Source organism: Salmo salar, chromosome ssa02, assembly GCF_905237065.1.
Source record: "Salmo salar chromosome ssa02, Ssal_v3.1, whole genome shotgun sequence".
Lineage (NCBI taxonomy): Eukaryota > Metazoa > Chordata > Actinopteri > Salmoniformes > Salmonidae > Salmo > Salmo salar.
This window is the reverse complement of record NC_059443.1, coordinates 4,435,637-4,452,047: the sequence shown is the minus strand read 5'-3', so window position 1 is coordinate 4,452,047 and position 16,411 is coordinate 4,435,637. Positions and strand designations below refer to the sequence as shown.

Sequence of the window (16,411 nt, the reverse complement as noted above, 5' to 3'; positions counted from 1 at the left end):
CTCTAATGATCTACCTATAGAGTTCTCTCTCTCTAATGATCTACCTATAGAGTTCTCTCTCTCTAATGATCTACCTATAGAGTTCTCTCTCTCTCTAATGATCTACCTATAGAGTTCTCTCTCTCTAATGATCTACCTATAGAGTTCTCTCTCTCTAATGATCTACCTATAGAGTTCTCTCTCTCTCTCTCTAATGATCTACCTATAGAGTTCTCTCTCTCTCTAATGATCTACCTATAGAGTTCTCTCTCTCTAATGATCTACCTATAGAGTTCTCTCTCTCTAATGATCTACCTATAGAGTTCTCTCTCTCTAATGATCTACCTATAGAGTTCTCTCTCTCTAATGATCTACCTATAGAGTTCTCTCTCTCTAATGATCTACCTATAGAGTTCTCTCTCTCTAATGATCTACCTATAGAGTTCTCTCTCTCTAATGATCTACCTATAGAGTTCTCTCTCTCTAATGATCTACCTATAGAGTTCTCTCTCTCTAATGATCTACCTATAGAGTTTCTCTCTCTCTAATGATCTACCTATAGAGTTCTCTCTCTCTAATGATCTACCTATAGAGTTCTCTCTCTCTAATGATCTACCTATAGAGTTCTCTCTCTCTCTAATGATCTACCTATAGAGTTCTCTCTCTCTAATGATCTACCTATAGAGTTCTCTCTCTCTAATGATCTACCTATAGAGTTCTCTCTCTCTAATGATCTACCTATAGAGTTCTCTCTCTCTCTCTAATGATCTACCTATAGAGTTCTCTCTCTCTAATGATCTACCTATAGAGTTCTCTCTCTCTCTAATGATCTACCTATAGAGTTTCTCTCTCTCTAATGATCTACCTATAGAGTTCTCTCTCTCTAATGATCTACCTATAGAGTTCTCTCTCTCTCTAATGATCTACCTATAGAGTTCTCTCTCTCTAATGATCTACCTATAGAGTTCTCTCTCTCTCTAATGATCTACCTATAGAGTTCTCTCTCTCTAATGATCTACCTATAGAGTTCTCTCTCTCTAATGATCTACCTATAGAGTTCTCTCTCTCTAATGATCTACCTATAGAGTTCTCTCTCTCTAATGATCTACCTATAGAGTTCTCTCTCTCTAATGATCTACCTATAGAGTTCTCTCTCTCTAATGATCTACCTATAGAGTTCTCTCTCTCTAATGATCTACCTATAGAGTTCTCTCTCTCTAATGATCTACCTATAGAGTTCTCTCTCTCTAATGATCTACCTATAGAGTTCTCTCTCTCTAATGATCTACCTATAGAGTTCTCTCTCTCTCTAATGATCTACCTATAGAGTTCTCTCTCTCTCTAATGATCTACCTATAGAGTTCTCTCTCTCTAATGATCTACCTATAGAGTTCTCTCTCTCTAATGATCTACCTATAGAGTCTCTCTCTCTCTAATGATCTACCTATAGAGTTTCTCTCTCTCTAATGATCTACCTATAGAGTTCTCTCTCTCTAATGATCTACCTATAGAGTTCTCTCTCTCTCTAATGATCTACCTATAGAGTTCTCTCTCTCTAATGATCTACCTATAGAGTTCTCTCTCTCTCTCTAATGATCTACCTATAGAGTTCTCTCTCTCTAATGATCTACCTATAGAGTTCTCTCTCTCTCTAATGATCTACCTATAGAGTTCTCTCTCTCTCTAATGATCTACCTATAGAGTTCTCTCTCTCTAATGATCTACCTATAGAGTTCTCTCTCTCTCTAATGATCTACCTATAGAGTTCTCTCTCTCTAATGATCTACCTATAGAGTTCTCTCTCTCTAATGATCTACCTATAGAGTTCTCTCTCTCTAATGATCTACCTATAGAGTTCTCTCTCTCTAATGATCTACCTATAGAGTTCTCTCTCTCTAATGATCTACCTATAGAGTTCTCTCTCTCTAATGATCTACCTATAGAGTTCTCTCTCTCTCTAATGATCTACCTATAGAGTTCTCTCTCTCTAATGATCTACCTATAGAGTTCTCTCTCTCTAATGATCTACCTATAGAGTTCTCTCTCTCTCTAATGATCTACCTATAGAGTTCTCTCTCTCTCTAATGATCTACCTATAGAGTTCTCTCTCTCTAATGATCTACCTATAGAGTTCTCTCTCTCTAATGATCTACCTATAGAGTTCTCTCTCTCTCTAATGATCTACCTATAGAGTTCTCTCTCTCTCTAATGATCTACCTATAGAGTTATCTCTCTCTCTAATGATCTACCTATAGAGTTATCTCTCTCTCTCTCTCTAATGATCTACCTATAGAGTTCTCTCTCTCTCTAATGATCTACCTATAGAGTTCTCTCTCTCTCTAATGATCTACCTATAGAGTTCTCTCTCTCTCTAATGATCTACCTATAGAGTTCTCTCTCTCTAATGATCTACCTATAGAGTTCTCTCTCTCTCTAATGATCTACCTATAGAGTTCTCTCTCTCTCTAATGATCTACCTATAGAGTTCTCTCTCTCTCTAATGATCTACCTATAGAGTTCTCTCTCTCTCTAATGATCTACCTATAGAGTTCTCTCTCTCTAATGATCTACCTATAGAGTTCTCTCTCTCTCTAATGATCTACCTATAGAGTTCTCTCTCTCTCTAATGATCTACCTATAGAGTTCTCTCTCTCTCTAATGATCTACCTATAGAGTTCTCTCTCTCTCTAATGATCTACCTATAGAGTTCTCTCTCTCTCTAATGATCTACCTATAGAGTTCTCTCTCTCTCTAATGATCTACCTATAGAGTTCTCTCTCTCTCTCTAATGATCTACCTATAGAGTTCTCTCTCTCTCTCTCTAATGATCTACCTATAGAGTTCTCTCTCTCTCTAATGATCTACCTATAGAGTTCTCTCTCTCTAATGATCTACCTATAGAGTTCTCTCTCTCTAATGATCTACCTATAGAGTTCTCTCTCTCTAATGATCTACCTATAGAGTTCTCTCTCTCTAATGATCTACCTATAGAGTTCTCTCTCTCTAATGATCTACCTATAGAGTTCTCTCTCTCTAATGATCTACCTATAGAGTTCTCTCTCTCTAATGATCTACCTATAGAGTTCTCTCTCTCTAATGATCTACCTATAGAGTTCTCTCTCTCTAATGATCTACCTATAGAGTTCTCTCTCTCTAATGATCTACCTATAGAGTTCTCTCTCTCTCTAATGATCTACCTATAGAGTTCTCTCTCTCTAATGATCTACCTATAGAGTTCTCTCTCTCTAATGATCTACCTATAGAGTTCTCTCTCTCTCTAATGATCTACCTATAGAGTTCTCTCTCTCTCTCTAATGATCTACCTATAGAGTTCTCTCTCTCTCTCTAATGATCTACCTATAGAGTTCTCTCTCTCTAATGATCTACCTATAGAGTTCTCTCTCTCCAGTGTCTTTTCATTTTTCTTCTGAATTCATTGAGCCTTTATCTTCTCTCCTTTCCCTTCTTTTCTGCTCTTTTCTCTCCTTCCTTCCTTCCTTCCTTCCTTCCTTCCTTCCTTCCTTCCTTCCTTCCTTCCTTCCTTCCTTCCTTCCTTCCTTCCTTCCTTCCTTCCTTCCTTCTTTCCTTCCTTCCTTCCCTCCTTCTCTTTCAACCTTTGCATCATGGAGACTCTATGCTGCACCAGTGTAAGTAACTCTCGACTCTCTCTCACTATTTTTCAGTCTTTCTCTCACCCACCCTGTTCTGTATGTCTGTCTGTCCACTAGCTGGTACAGTAACACAAAGACCATCCTTGTTCAGTCCTCTCTCTCTCTCTCTCTCTCTCTCTCTCTCTCTCTCTCTCTCTCTCTCTCTCTCATTTTATCTGAGCCATCAGAATGTGGCAGCCCTGAGGGGAAACTGGCCCGACAGACACTAGCCCTCCCCTCCACTCTTCCCTTCCTCCCTTCCTCCCCTGCCTCTCTCCCTCCCTTGCCTCCCTCTCTGCCCAGCCTGGCCCAACGTGAACTGACTACTGAGTTGGATCTGTTGGTTCAGACCTGGTCCGGTTAGAGATTGAGGCCATTTTAATCTCTTCAAGAGATGAAAATCTCTGTTCACACTGAAACAGGATTTGATGAAAAGCATCTTTTGAACAAGACACAAGAGTTTTTATCTGTCAGATGGTGAGCGTGTGGGGCCTGACACAGTGAGATAGGACAGTGGGGCCTGACGCGGTGAGATAGGACAGTGGGGCCTGACGCGGTGAGATAGGACAGTGGGGCCTGGCGCGGTGAGATAGGACAGTGGGGCCTGACGCGGTGAGATAGGACAGTGGGGCCTGACGCGGTGAGATAGGACAGTGGGGCCTGGCGCGGGGAGAGAGGACAGTGGGGCCTGGCGCGGGGAGAGAGGACAGTGGGGCCTGGCGCGGTGAGATAGGACAGTGGGGCCTGATGCGGTGAGATAGGACAGTGGGGCCTGACGCGGTGAGATAGGACAGTGGGGCCTGATGCGGTGAGATGGGACAGTGGGGCCTGATGCGGTGAGATGGGACAGTGGGGCCTGAAGCGGAGAGATGGGACAGTGGGGCCTGAAGCGGTGAGATGGGACAGTGGGGCCTGAAGCGCGGAGAGATGGGACAGTGGGGCCTGAAGCGCGGGGAGAGGGGACAGTGGGGCCTGGCGCGGGGAGAGAGGACAGTGGGGCCTGGCGCGGGGAGAGAGGACAGTGGGGCCTGGCGCGGGGAGAGAGGACAGTGGGGCCTGGCGCGGGGAGAGAGGACAGTGGGGCCTGGCGCGGGAGAGAGGACAGTGGGGCCTGGCGCGGGGAGAGAGGACAGTGGGGCCTGGCGCGGTGAGATAGGACAGTGGGGCCTGACGCGGGGAGATAGGACAGTGGGGCCTGACGCGGTGAGATAGGACAGTGGGGCCTGGCGCGGGGAGATAGGACAGTGGGGCCTGGCGCGGGGAGATAGGACAGTGGGGCCTGACGCGGGGAGATAGGACAGTGGGGCCTGACGCGGGGAGATAGGACAGTGGGGCCTGGCGCGGGGAGATAGGACAGTGGGGCCCGGCGCGGGGAGAGATCATATCTTGTTGCAAGTATTTGTTTGTCAAACTCCTGATGCAATACCCCTCCCTCATTGCATCATTCCACACTGCACTGCTGGAACACCACATGTTGTGTTCCATGTTCACCTGGTCATGATGTCACACACAGTGTCACAATGTCACCTGAAATACTGTTGTCTTCACTTCACTCACTGTGTGTCAAATCTCCATCTCTGGTATATTCATGAGAAGCATCCATAGATGATTGTGTTGATACTGTATGATATATATCTGATAGGAAAGAGGATTATGGTTATGCTGGGGTGATGGGGAACAGACAGTTATTGTATCAGAGATACTGATTAGAAGTAGTTTTGTGACCAAGGGCTCAGATCCTGAAAGATGAAATAACCAAGGAGATCTGGATGGTACTGGCCAAGAGCTCTCGCTCTCTCTCTCTGGCGCTCTCTCTCTCTCTGTCTCTCTCTCTGGCTCTCTCTCTCTCTCTGGCGCTCTCTCTCTCTCTGTCTCTCTCTCTGGCTCTCTCTCTCTCTCTCTGGCGCTCTCTCTCTCTCTGTCTCTCTCTCTGGCTCTCTCTCTCTCTCTCTCTCTCTCTCTCTGGCTCTCTCTCTCTGTCTCTCTCTCTCTGTCTCTCTCTCTCTGGCTCTCTCTCTCTGGCTCTCTCTCTCTCTCTCTCTGGCTCTCTCTCTCTGTCTCTCTCTCTCTGGCTCTCTCTCTCTCTCTCTCTCTCTCTCTCTCTCTGGCTCTCTCTCTCTGTCTCTCTCTCTCTGTCTCTCTCTCTCTGTCTCTCTCTCTCTGTTCTCTCTCTCTGGCTCTCTCTCTCTCTCTCTCTGGCTCTCTTTTTCTCACTCTCTCTCTGGCTCTCTTTCTCTCGCTCTCTCTCTGGCTCTGTCTCTCTCTCTCTCTGGCTCTCTCTCTCTCTGGCTCTCTCTCTCTTTCTCTCTTTCTCTCCAGTTAAAAAGAGCTGGCCAAGTGTATCACATCTCTAGCACAAAGCTTTATTATTGTTTCACCCTCGTGTTTTATGATTTAAAAAAAATCTCATTCAGTGTGTAAAGAGTGGGGATGTGAAATGTCATTTAGGGTAATGGTCAGGACTTTTAAAGGTTGCCGTTAGAGTTATGCTTACATCTCCTGTTAGTTAGTGTTCTGTCCTGTCAATATTGATGCAGCAGTACACATCTCCTGTTAGTTAGTGTTCTGTCCTGTCAATATTGATGCAGCAGTACACATCTCCTGTTAGTTAGTGTTCTGTCCTGTCAATATTGATGCAGCAGTACACATCTCCTGTTAGTTAGTGTTCTGTCCTGTCAATATTGATGCAGCAGTACACATCTCCTGTTAGTTAGTGTTCTGTCCTGTCAATATTGATGCAGCAGTACACATCTCCTGTTAGTTAGTTTCTGTCTGAGCAGCAGTACACATCTCCTGTTAGTTAGTGTTCTGTCCTGTCAATATTGATGCAGCAGTACACATCTCCTGTTAGTTAGTGTTCTGTCCTGTCAATATTGATGCAGCAGTACACATCTCCTGTTAGTTAGTGTTCTGTCCTGTCAATATTGATGCAGCAGTACACATCTCCTGTTAGTTAGTGTTCTGTCCTGTCAATATTGATGCAGCAGTACACATCTCCTGTCAGTTAGTGTTCTGTCCTCATTTTTGGTTTGGTTTTGTTTTGGTAGCGAGAGGGGAAAAACCGAACAAGATAAAGATCACTTCATCTTTTACGCAAACTAGTATTGAAATGATGTGTTGAATTCAAATGCAGCATTGACACATTACACTCAGTGAAGTGTGTTTTGTGTCTGTGGATGAAGATGGACATCCCAGTCTACTGTAAGAGGGCTGGCTGAGTATCAGAAGGTTTTGGTGATAGTAGTTATGGCGTCTCTTATGAGTAAATATCTGTGTTCTTTCCAGATGACTCCCAAGTCCAAGAGGAAAAGCATCCACAGTAGAATGCTCCGTCCAGTTTCTCGTGCCTTCGGTGAGTCTCCTCGACCAAGCAGACAGCTAGTATCAGATCAACGTTGTGACGTGTGGACCATGACAGATTGTTGTTGTGTTACTACTGCCTGTACTAGAAGCTGATAAATAATGAACTAGATAACATACCTCTAGTTTTAGGTTCTGACAGAGAGCTGGTTTAGATAACACACCTCTAGTTTTAGGTTCTGACAGAGAGCTGGCTGTAGATAACATACCTCTAGTTTTAGGTTCTGACAGAGAGCTGGTTTAGATAACATACCTCTAGTTTTAGGTTCTGACAGAGAGCTGGTCTAGATAACATACCTCTAGTTTTAGGTTCTGACAGAGAGCTGGTTTAGATAACATACCTCTAGTTTTAGGTTCTGACAGAGAGCTGGTTTAGATAACATACCTCTAGTTTTAGGTTCTGACAGAGAGCTGGCTCTAGATAACATACCTCTAGTTTTAGGTTCTGACAGAGAGCTGGTTTAGATAACATACCTCTAGTTTTAGGTTCTGACAGAGAGCTGGTTTAGATAACATACCTCTAGTTTTAGGTTCTGACAGAGAGCTGGTTTAGATAACATACCTCTAGTTTTAGGTTCTGACAGAGAGCTGGTTTAGATAACATACCTCTAGTTTTAGGTTCTGACAGAGAGCTGGTTTAGATAACATACCTCTAGTTTTAGGTTCTGACAGAGAGCTGGCTCTAGATAACATACCTCTAGTTTTAGGTTCTGACAGAGAGCTGGCTCTAGATAACATACCTCTAGTTTTAGGTTCTGACAGAGAGCTGGTTTAGATAACATACCTCTAGTTTTAGGTTCTGACAGAGAGCTGGTTTAGATAACATACCTCTAGTTTTAGGTTCTGACAGAGAGCTGGCTCTAGATAACATACCTCTAGTTTTAGGTTCTGACAGAGAGCTGGCTCTAGATAACATACCTCTAGTTTTAGGTTCTGACAGAGAGCTGGTTTAGATAACATACCTCTAGTTTTAGGTTCTGACAGAGAGCTGGTTTAGATAACATACCTCTAGTTTTAGGTTCTGACAGAGAGCTGGTTTAGATAACATACCTCTAGTTTTAGGTTCTGACAGAGAGCTGGTTTAGATAACATACCTCTAGTTTTAGGTTCTGACAGAGAGCTGGTTTAGATTCATACCTCTAGTTTTAGGTTCTGACAGAGAGCTGGTTTAGATAACATACCTCTAGTTTTAGGTTCTGACAGAGAGCTGGTTTAGATAACATACCTCTAGTTTTAGGTTCTGACAGAGAGCTGGTTTAGATAACATACCTCTAGTTTTAGGTTCTGACAGAGAGCTGGCTCTAGATAACATACCTCTAGTTTTAGGTTCTGACAGAGAGTTTTCTTCTTTTGTTTTATATAACTATGTTTTAGATAGAAGACATTTATAAATGCAGAAATTTGTTTTGTGAAGTGTGTTTCATGACATAGTGTTACTAGTAAGATAATAAACGTATGAACTAACTAAATATGATACACCTAAACTGCAAAATGCTTACTTATTCATAATTATCTCACCATGTACAGTATGTAATCCTCTGACCTGTCTATAACCTGCGACCTCTGATCTTGTAGAGATGGAGTTTGACCTTGACAAGGCCCTGGAAGATGTTCCTATCCACACAGAGGACCCTCCTGCACCTTCCCCTGCTCCTAGCCTCTCTAGGTTAGAGAAGAGACCGTCAGGGGCCATGGGAGAACTGCCCTCAGACGAGGCCAAGAAGCTGCAGCACTTCACCAAACTACGGCCTCGCAGGAACAAGAAGATGCAGTCCAGTAAGATACCGGTGAGTATCACCACTGTGAGTTACTGGTGGGATAATGAGCAGAACAGCACAGTCCATAAGGTAGATGTCAATGATTTAGTTCTAACAAGAACCCCAGAGTGAGAACCTTTGGCGTGAGTATGGGGTTTATTTTAGAACAAAGTTTTACTCTTGTTCTCAAACACACAACTAGCCCTTTCTTACTTTATAAAGTAGTTTATCTGTCATGTGTTATAACAACCCTGTATTGTCTTGGTGTTATAACAACCCTGTAGTGGTATGGTGTTATAACAACCCTGTATTGGCATGGTGTTATAACAACCCTGTATTGTTATGGTGTTATAACAACCCTGTAGTGGTATGGTGTTATAACAACCCTGTATTGTCATGGTGTTATAACAACCCTGTATTGTCATGGTGTTATAACAACCCTGTATTGTCATGGTGTTATAACAACCCTGTATTGATATGGTGTTATAACAACCCTGTATTGGTATGGTGTTATAACAACCCTGTATTGTCATGGTGTTATAACAACCCTGTATTGGTATGGTGTTATAACAACCCTGTATTGGTATGGTGTTATAACAACCCTGTATTGTCATGGTGTTATAACAACCCTGTAGTGGTATGGTGTAATAACAACCCTGTAGTGGCATGGTGTTATAACAACCCTGTAGTGGTATTGTGTTATAACAACCCTGTATTGTCATGGTGTTATAACAACCCTGTAGTGGTATGGTGTTATAACAACCCTGTATTGTCATGGTGTTATAACAACCCTGTATTGTCATGGTGTTATAACAACCCTGTAGTGGTATTGTGTTATAACAACCCTGTAGTGGTATTGTGTTATAACAACCCTGTATTGTCATGGTGTTATAACAACCCTGTAGTGGTATGGTGTTATAACAACCCTGTAGTGGTATTGTGTTATAACAACCCTGTATTGTCATGGTGTTATAACAACCCTGTAGTGGTATGGTGTTATAACAACCCTGTAGTGGTATGGTGTTATAACAACCCTGTAGTGGTATGGTGTTATAACAACCCTGTATTGTCATGGTGTTATAACAACCCTGTATTGTCATGGTGTTATAACAACCCTGTAGTGGTATGGTGTAATAACAACCCTGTATTGTCATGGTGTTATAACAACCCTGTAGTGGTATTGTGTTATAACAACCCTGTAGTGGTATTGTGTTATAACAACCCTGTAGTGGTATTGTGTTAGAACAACCCTGTAGTGGTATTGTGTTAGAACAACCCTGTATTGTCATGGTGTTATAACAACCCTGTATTGGTATGGTGTTATAACAACCCTGTAGTGGTATGGTGTAATAACAACCCTGTATTGTCATGGTGTTATAACAACCCTGTATTGTCATGGTGTTATAACAACCCTGTAGTGGTATGGTATAATAACAACCCAGTAGTGGCATGGTGTTATAACAACCCTGTAGTGGCATGGTGTTATAACAACCCTGTAGTGGTATGGTGTTATAACAACCCTGTAGTGGTATGGTGTTATAACAACCCTGTAGTGGTATGGTGTTATAACAACCCTGTAGTGGTATTGTGTTATAACAACCCTGTATTGTCATGGTGTTATAACAACCCTGTAGTGGTATGGTGTTATAACAACCCTGTATTGTCATGGTGTTATAACAACCCTGTAGTGTCATGGTGTTATAACAACCCTGTATTGGTATGGTGTTATAACAACCCTGTATTGGTATTGTGTTATAACAACCCTGTAGTGGTATTGTGTTATAACAACCCTGTATTGTCATGGTGTTATAACAACCCTGTATTGTCATGGTGTTTTAACAACCCTGTAGTGGTATGGTGTTATAACAACCCTGTAGTGGTATGGTGTAATAACAACCCTGTATTGTCATGGTGTTATAACAACCCTGTAGTGGTATGGTGTTATAACAACCCTGTAGTGGTATGGTGTTATAACAACCCTGTATTGTCATGGTGTTATAACAACCCTGTAGTGGTATGGTATAATAACAACCCAGTAGTGGCATGGTGTTATAACAACCCTGTATTGGTATGGTGTTATAACAACCCTGTATTGTCATGGTGTTATAACAACCCTGTATTGTCATGGGGTTATAACAACCCTGTAGTGGTATTGTGTTATAACAACCCTGTATTGTCATGGTGTTATAACAACCCTGTATTGTCATGGTGTTATAACAACCCTGTATTGGTATGGTGTTATAACAACCCTGTATTGGTATGGTGTTATAACTACCCTGTAGTGGTATGGTGTTATAACAACCCTGTATTGTCATGGTGTTATAACAACCCTGTATTTTTACTTCACAGCAAATCAGCAGCACCACGTCTCAGGACGGAGAGCAGAACGGCCTGCATGGAAGGGTTGATGAGGGGGTGGACGAGTTCTTCTCCAAGAAAGTCACCAAGATGGACTCGAAGTAAGTGTTACGACTCATCACTATGAAAAATTACTTGCTCTTTCAGTCCTCTTGCTCTTTCAGCCATGTTTATATTGAAAAGGTTAACTCTCTCGCTCTCTCTCTGTCTCCCACTCCCCTCTCTCTCCGTCTCTCACTCCTCTCTTTCGCTCTCCCTCTCTCTCTCACTCCCCCCTCTCTTCTTCCCCCTCCTTCCCCCTCTCAGACGTTCCCTAAAGACTTCAGACTCCCAGGATGGGGAGAAGAAGAAGAGTAAAGGAGGTTTCCTCAACCTCATCAAGTCTCGCACCTCCAAGTCTTCAGACAAAGACAAGTCAGAGAAGAACCAGTCTACCCCAGCTCCAGCCCAAACCCCAGCTCCAGTAACCACCGTCCCCGAGGGACCTTCCTCCCCTAAGGCCTCCCTGAAGAGCCAAGCTCCAGAACCACCAACCAAGGTCAAGGAGGCCAAGACCCAGCCCACCCATCCCAGCCAGCTCACCCAACCCCTGGACTGCAGCAGCAGCTCAGACCGGTCTGAGGAGCTCCGGACCCCAGACTCTATGGATGAGGTGTCAGATGGGGACAGTAAGGGTAGTCCCCAGGGGGGGAGGCGCTACGGGGTGCAGGTGATGGGGACTGGACTCCTGGCGGAGATGAAGGCCAAGCAGGAGAGACGGACCTTCGGATCACATAAGGTCAGTACTGGTGAATCAAAAGTAATATATTACTGTAACTACATCTGTCTGTACTGGTGAATCAAAGGTAATATATTACTGTAACTGTCTGTACTGGTTTATATACTGAACAAAAATATAAATGCAACATGCAACAATTTCAACTATTTTACTGAGTTATAGTTCATATAAGAGAATCAGTCCATTGAATTAAATGAATTAGGCCCTAATCTGTTGAAGCACCTTTGGCAATGATTACAGCCTGGAGTCTTCTTGGGTATGATGCTACAAGCTTGGCACACCTGCATTTGGGGAGTTTATCCCATTCTTCTCTGCAAATCCTCTCAAGCTCTGTCAGGTTGGATGGGGAGTGTTGCTGCACAGCTATTTTAGCAGGTTTTCATCAAGGATCTCTCTGTACTTTGCTCTGTTCATCTTTCCGTCGATCCTGACTAGTCTCCCAGTCGCTGTCTCTGAAAAACATCCCCACAGCATGATGCTGCCATCACCATGCTTCACCGTAGGGATGGTGCCAGGTTTCCTCCAGGCGTGACGCTTGGCATTCAGGCCAAAGAGTTCAATCTTGGTTTCATCAGACCAGAGAATATTGTTTCTCGTGGTCTGAGAATCCTTTAGGTGCCTTTTGGCAAAGTCCAAGCGGGCTGTCATGTGCCATCTGTTGGCGGGATCATGGTGCTGGGCTGTATGGCTGGACCTAAGCCCAGTCACTCTGTTACACTACAGCACCACCTGCTGCTGGAAATAAATACAGCACAACACGTATTGTATGCTAAGAGCTAGCTGGGACGCTAAGTAGATAGGAGACAGTAACGTCCACAGTATTAGTAGGTTGATCTATAGTAGATGCTGTGACTGAACCCAGGGTTGTCTGTCTGTCTCCCCCAGGACCAGTATGACCAGTCGTCCAGTCCAGACAGCAGTGGCAGCGGTGAGTTCATCTCTACTGGCTTGTTTATGTTTACAGAGTGGGAATCACATGACGTGGGAGACTATATTTCCTGGACCACAGATGTGTATTGATTCACCCTGACTGCCTTTATTTAGACTGTCAAATTGAAGCTGATCTTGGACATGAACTCATGCATGTGTTTGCATGTGACCGTGACTGAAGGTAATGAAGTTTGTACAGTTAGTGACTGAACGAGAAGACTCGTTTTGTGAATGATTTGTGTGACTTGTTGACTTCTGTGTGTCCTGTGAATGGCCATGTGTGCCCGACTATATAGCCTCACTACTGTTATTTTATTGTTGCTCCTTAATTATTTGTTATTTATCTATTTTTTAATTTTATTTATTCATTTTTTACTTCAGTTTATTTCAGTGAATACTTTCTTAACACTTATTTTTCTTAAAACGGCATTGTTGGTTAAGGGCTTGTAAGTAAGCATTTCACTGTAAGGTCTACCTACACCTGTTGTATTCGGCACATGTGATAAATACCATTTTGATTTGATAATGTGTGTGCGCAGTGAAGGGCCAGCCTATCCCAACAGAGAGCAGGTCTCCAGGTGGCTCCAAGGCAGAGGGGTGGTGCTGGTCGGCTCCCCAGAGAAGAGCCCTCGTGGTGGGGAGGCCAAACCAGAGACGGTCCCTAGAAACCGCATTACCTCCAGTTCCAGTCCTAAACCCCCTCTTCAGGGCACCAAGCCAGCCCTCGCTGCCCGACCCTCCATCCTTCAGAAGCCGCGCACCAGCAGTAGCAGGAGCATAGGTAGGCCTGTAATATGGAGCATTGAGATGTACCCATATACTGGATATTATTATATGCTTCCATTAGTATGGATAACAGCCAGGAGCATAGGTTGGCCTGTAATATGGGGCATTGAGATGTACCCATATACTGGATATTCTTATATCCTTCCATTAGTATGGATAACAGCCAGGAGCATAGGTAGGCCTGTAATATGGAGCAACGAGATGTACCCATATACTGGATATTCTTATATCCTTCCATTAGTATGGATAACAGCCAGGAGCATAGGTAGGCCTGTAATATGGAGCAACGAGATGTACCCATATACTGGATATTCTTATATCCTTCCATTAGTATGGATAACAGCCAGGAGAATTGGTAGACAGAGAAATTGGTACCAGCCAAAATGTTTTTATTTCATTTAAAATTACACTAACAAAACACACACAAAAACAGATGAACATTCTTTGTAATGCTTCTTAAACAGCACATGTGTTACTAGTAAGAAGTAACTAATGTGGTTGATTGAATATTGTTATTTTTTCCCCTTTAAGGGCGGGCGGTTACCGTGGTAGCGTGAAGTCAGTCATGTTAGTGCCTGTGAGATTGAGTCTGACTAGTAGAAGCGTTGTCTTCTCTTCTCTAGCTGTTGAAAGTCAAACACAGAAAAACAACATGGCTGGAGGGAATGTGTCACGTGCACCAGCTCTTCACCCCAGCCAGGCAGTGTTGCAGAGCGAGGTGGAAAAGCCTATATAGGATTTGTAGTTCTTTGACTTTGTGCAATTAATTTACCAGCTATGAAACAAAATGTCCCTAAATACTTTGAAAACAGCTACTGCAGCATTTATTTTACTATAAATGTGATCATACTTGACTATTTTTATTCCCAAATGCACTGTGGAGCCAACCACCCTCCACAGTGGCTGGTGAGACAGACTCACGTTTGGCAGGTGGTGTGTGGTAACTTCAGGCCCTGTTGGTAGAGTATGGAGCGTTTACATAACACAGATTGATACTGTATTTTTGTTTTATTCCTGTGGTATAGTGAACAGCCAGGAGCATAGATACAGATAAACAAAATATATATACATTTTATTCCTATGGTATGGAGGACAGGAGCATAGATACAGTATGGATCAGATAAACAATATATATATATATTATTCCAGTGGTATGGAGGACAGGAGCATAGATACAGTATGGATCAGATAAACAATATATATACATTTTATTCCAGTGGTATGGAGGACAGGAGCATAGATACAGTATGGATCAGATAAACAATATATATACATTTTATCCTATGGTATGGAGGACAGGAGCATAGATACAGTATGGATCAGATAAACACAATATATATACATTTTATTCCAGTGGTATGGAGGACAGGAGCATAGATACAGTATGGATCAGATAAACAATATATATACATTTTATTCCAGTGGTATGGAGGACAGGAGCATAGATACAGTATGGATCAGATAAACAATATATATATATTTTATTCCAGTGGTATGGAGGACAGGAGCATAGATACAGTATGGATCAGATAAACAATATATATACATTTTATTCCAGTGGTATGGAGGACAGGAGCATAGATACAGTATGGATCAGATAAACAATATATATACATTTTATTCCAGTGGTATGGAGGACAGGAGCATAGATACAGTATGGATCAGATAAACAATATATATACATTTTATTCCTATGGTATGGAGGACAGGAGCATAGATACAGTATGGATCAGATAAACACAATATATATACATTTTATTCCAGTGGTATGGAGGACAGGAGCATAGATACAGTATGGATCAGATAAACACAATATATATACATTTTATTCCAGTGGTATGGAGGACAGGAGCATAGATACAGTATGGATCAGATAAACAATATATATACATTTTATTCCAGTGGTATGGAGGACAGGAGCATAGATACAGTATGGATCAGATAAACAATATATATACATTTTATTCCAGTGGTATGGAGGACAGGAGCATAGATACAGTATGGATCAGATAAACAATATATATACATTTTATTCCTATGGTATGGAGGACAGGAGCATAGATACAGTATGGATCAGATAAACACAATATATATACATTTTATTCCAGTGGTATGGAGGACAGGAGCATAGATACAGTATGGATCAGATAAACAATATATATACATTTTATTCCAGTGGTATGGAGGACAGGAGCATAGATACAGTATGGATCAGATAAACAATATATATACATTTTATTCCTATGGTATGGAGGACAGGAGCATAGATACAGTATGGATCAGATAAACACAATATATATACATTTTATTCCAGTGGTATGGAGGACAGGAGCATAGATACAGTATGGATCAGATAAACAATATATATACATTTTATTCCAGTGGTATGGAGGACAGGAGCATAGATACAGTATGGATCAGATAAACAATATATATACATTTTATTCCAGTGGTATGGAGGACAGGAGCATAGATACAGTATGGATCAGATAAACAATATATATACATTTTATTCCTATGGTATGGAGGACAGGAGCATAGATACAGTATGGATCAGATAAACACAATATATATACATTTTATTCCAGTGGTATGGAGGACAGGAGCATAGATACAGTATGGATCAGATAAACAATATATATATATTTTATTCCAGTGGTATGGAGGACAGGAGCATAGATACAGTATGGATCAGATAAACAATATATATATACATTTTATTCCAGTGGTATGGAGGACAGGAGCATAGATACAGATAAACAATATATATATATATATTATTCCAGTGGTATGGAGGACAGGAGCATAGGGGG

General features: G+C 42.2%; 1 protein-coding gene across 5 annotated transcripts in view; it reads left to right on the top strand.

Moving 5' to 3' along the window:
• LOC106572945 (F-actin-uncapping protein LRRC16A) overlaps positions 1 to 16,411 on the top strand; it is a 307,628-nt gene that overhangs the window by 281,098 nt on the left and 10,119 nt on the right. For all 5 annotated transcript variants that reach the window (XM_045696617.1, XM_045696616.1, XM_045696613.1 and 2 more), the window contains 6 exons: positions 6,915 to 6,981; positions 8,565 to 8,776; positions 11,096 to 11,205; positions 11,411 to 11,882; positions 12,768 to 12,810; positions 13,352 to 13,593. In XM_045696617.1, the coding sequence (XP_045552573.1) occupies positions 6,915 to 6,981; positions 8,565 to 8,776; positions 11,096 to 11,205; positions 11,411 to 11,882; positions 12,768 to 12,810; positions 13,352 to 13,593 (1,146 nt within the window). The remainder of the gene's footprint in view (positions 1 to 6,914; positions 6,982 to 8,564; positions 8,777 to 11,095; positions 11,206 to 11,410; positions 11,883 to 12,767; positions 12,811 to 13,351; positions 13,594 to 16,411) is intronic.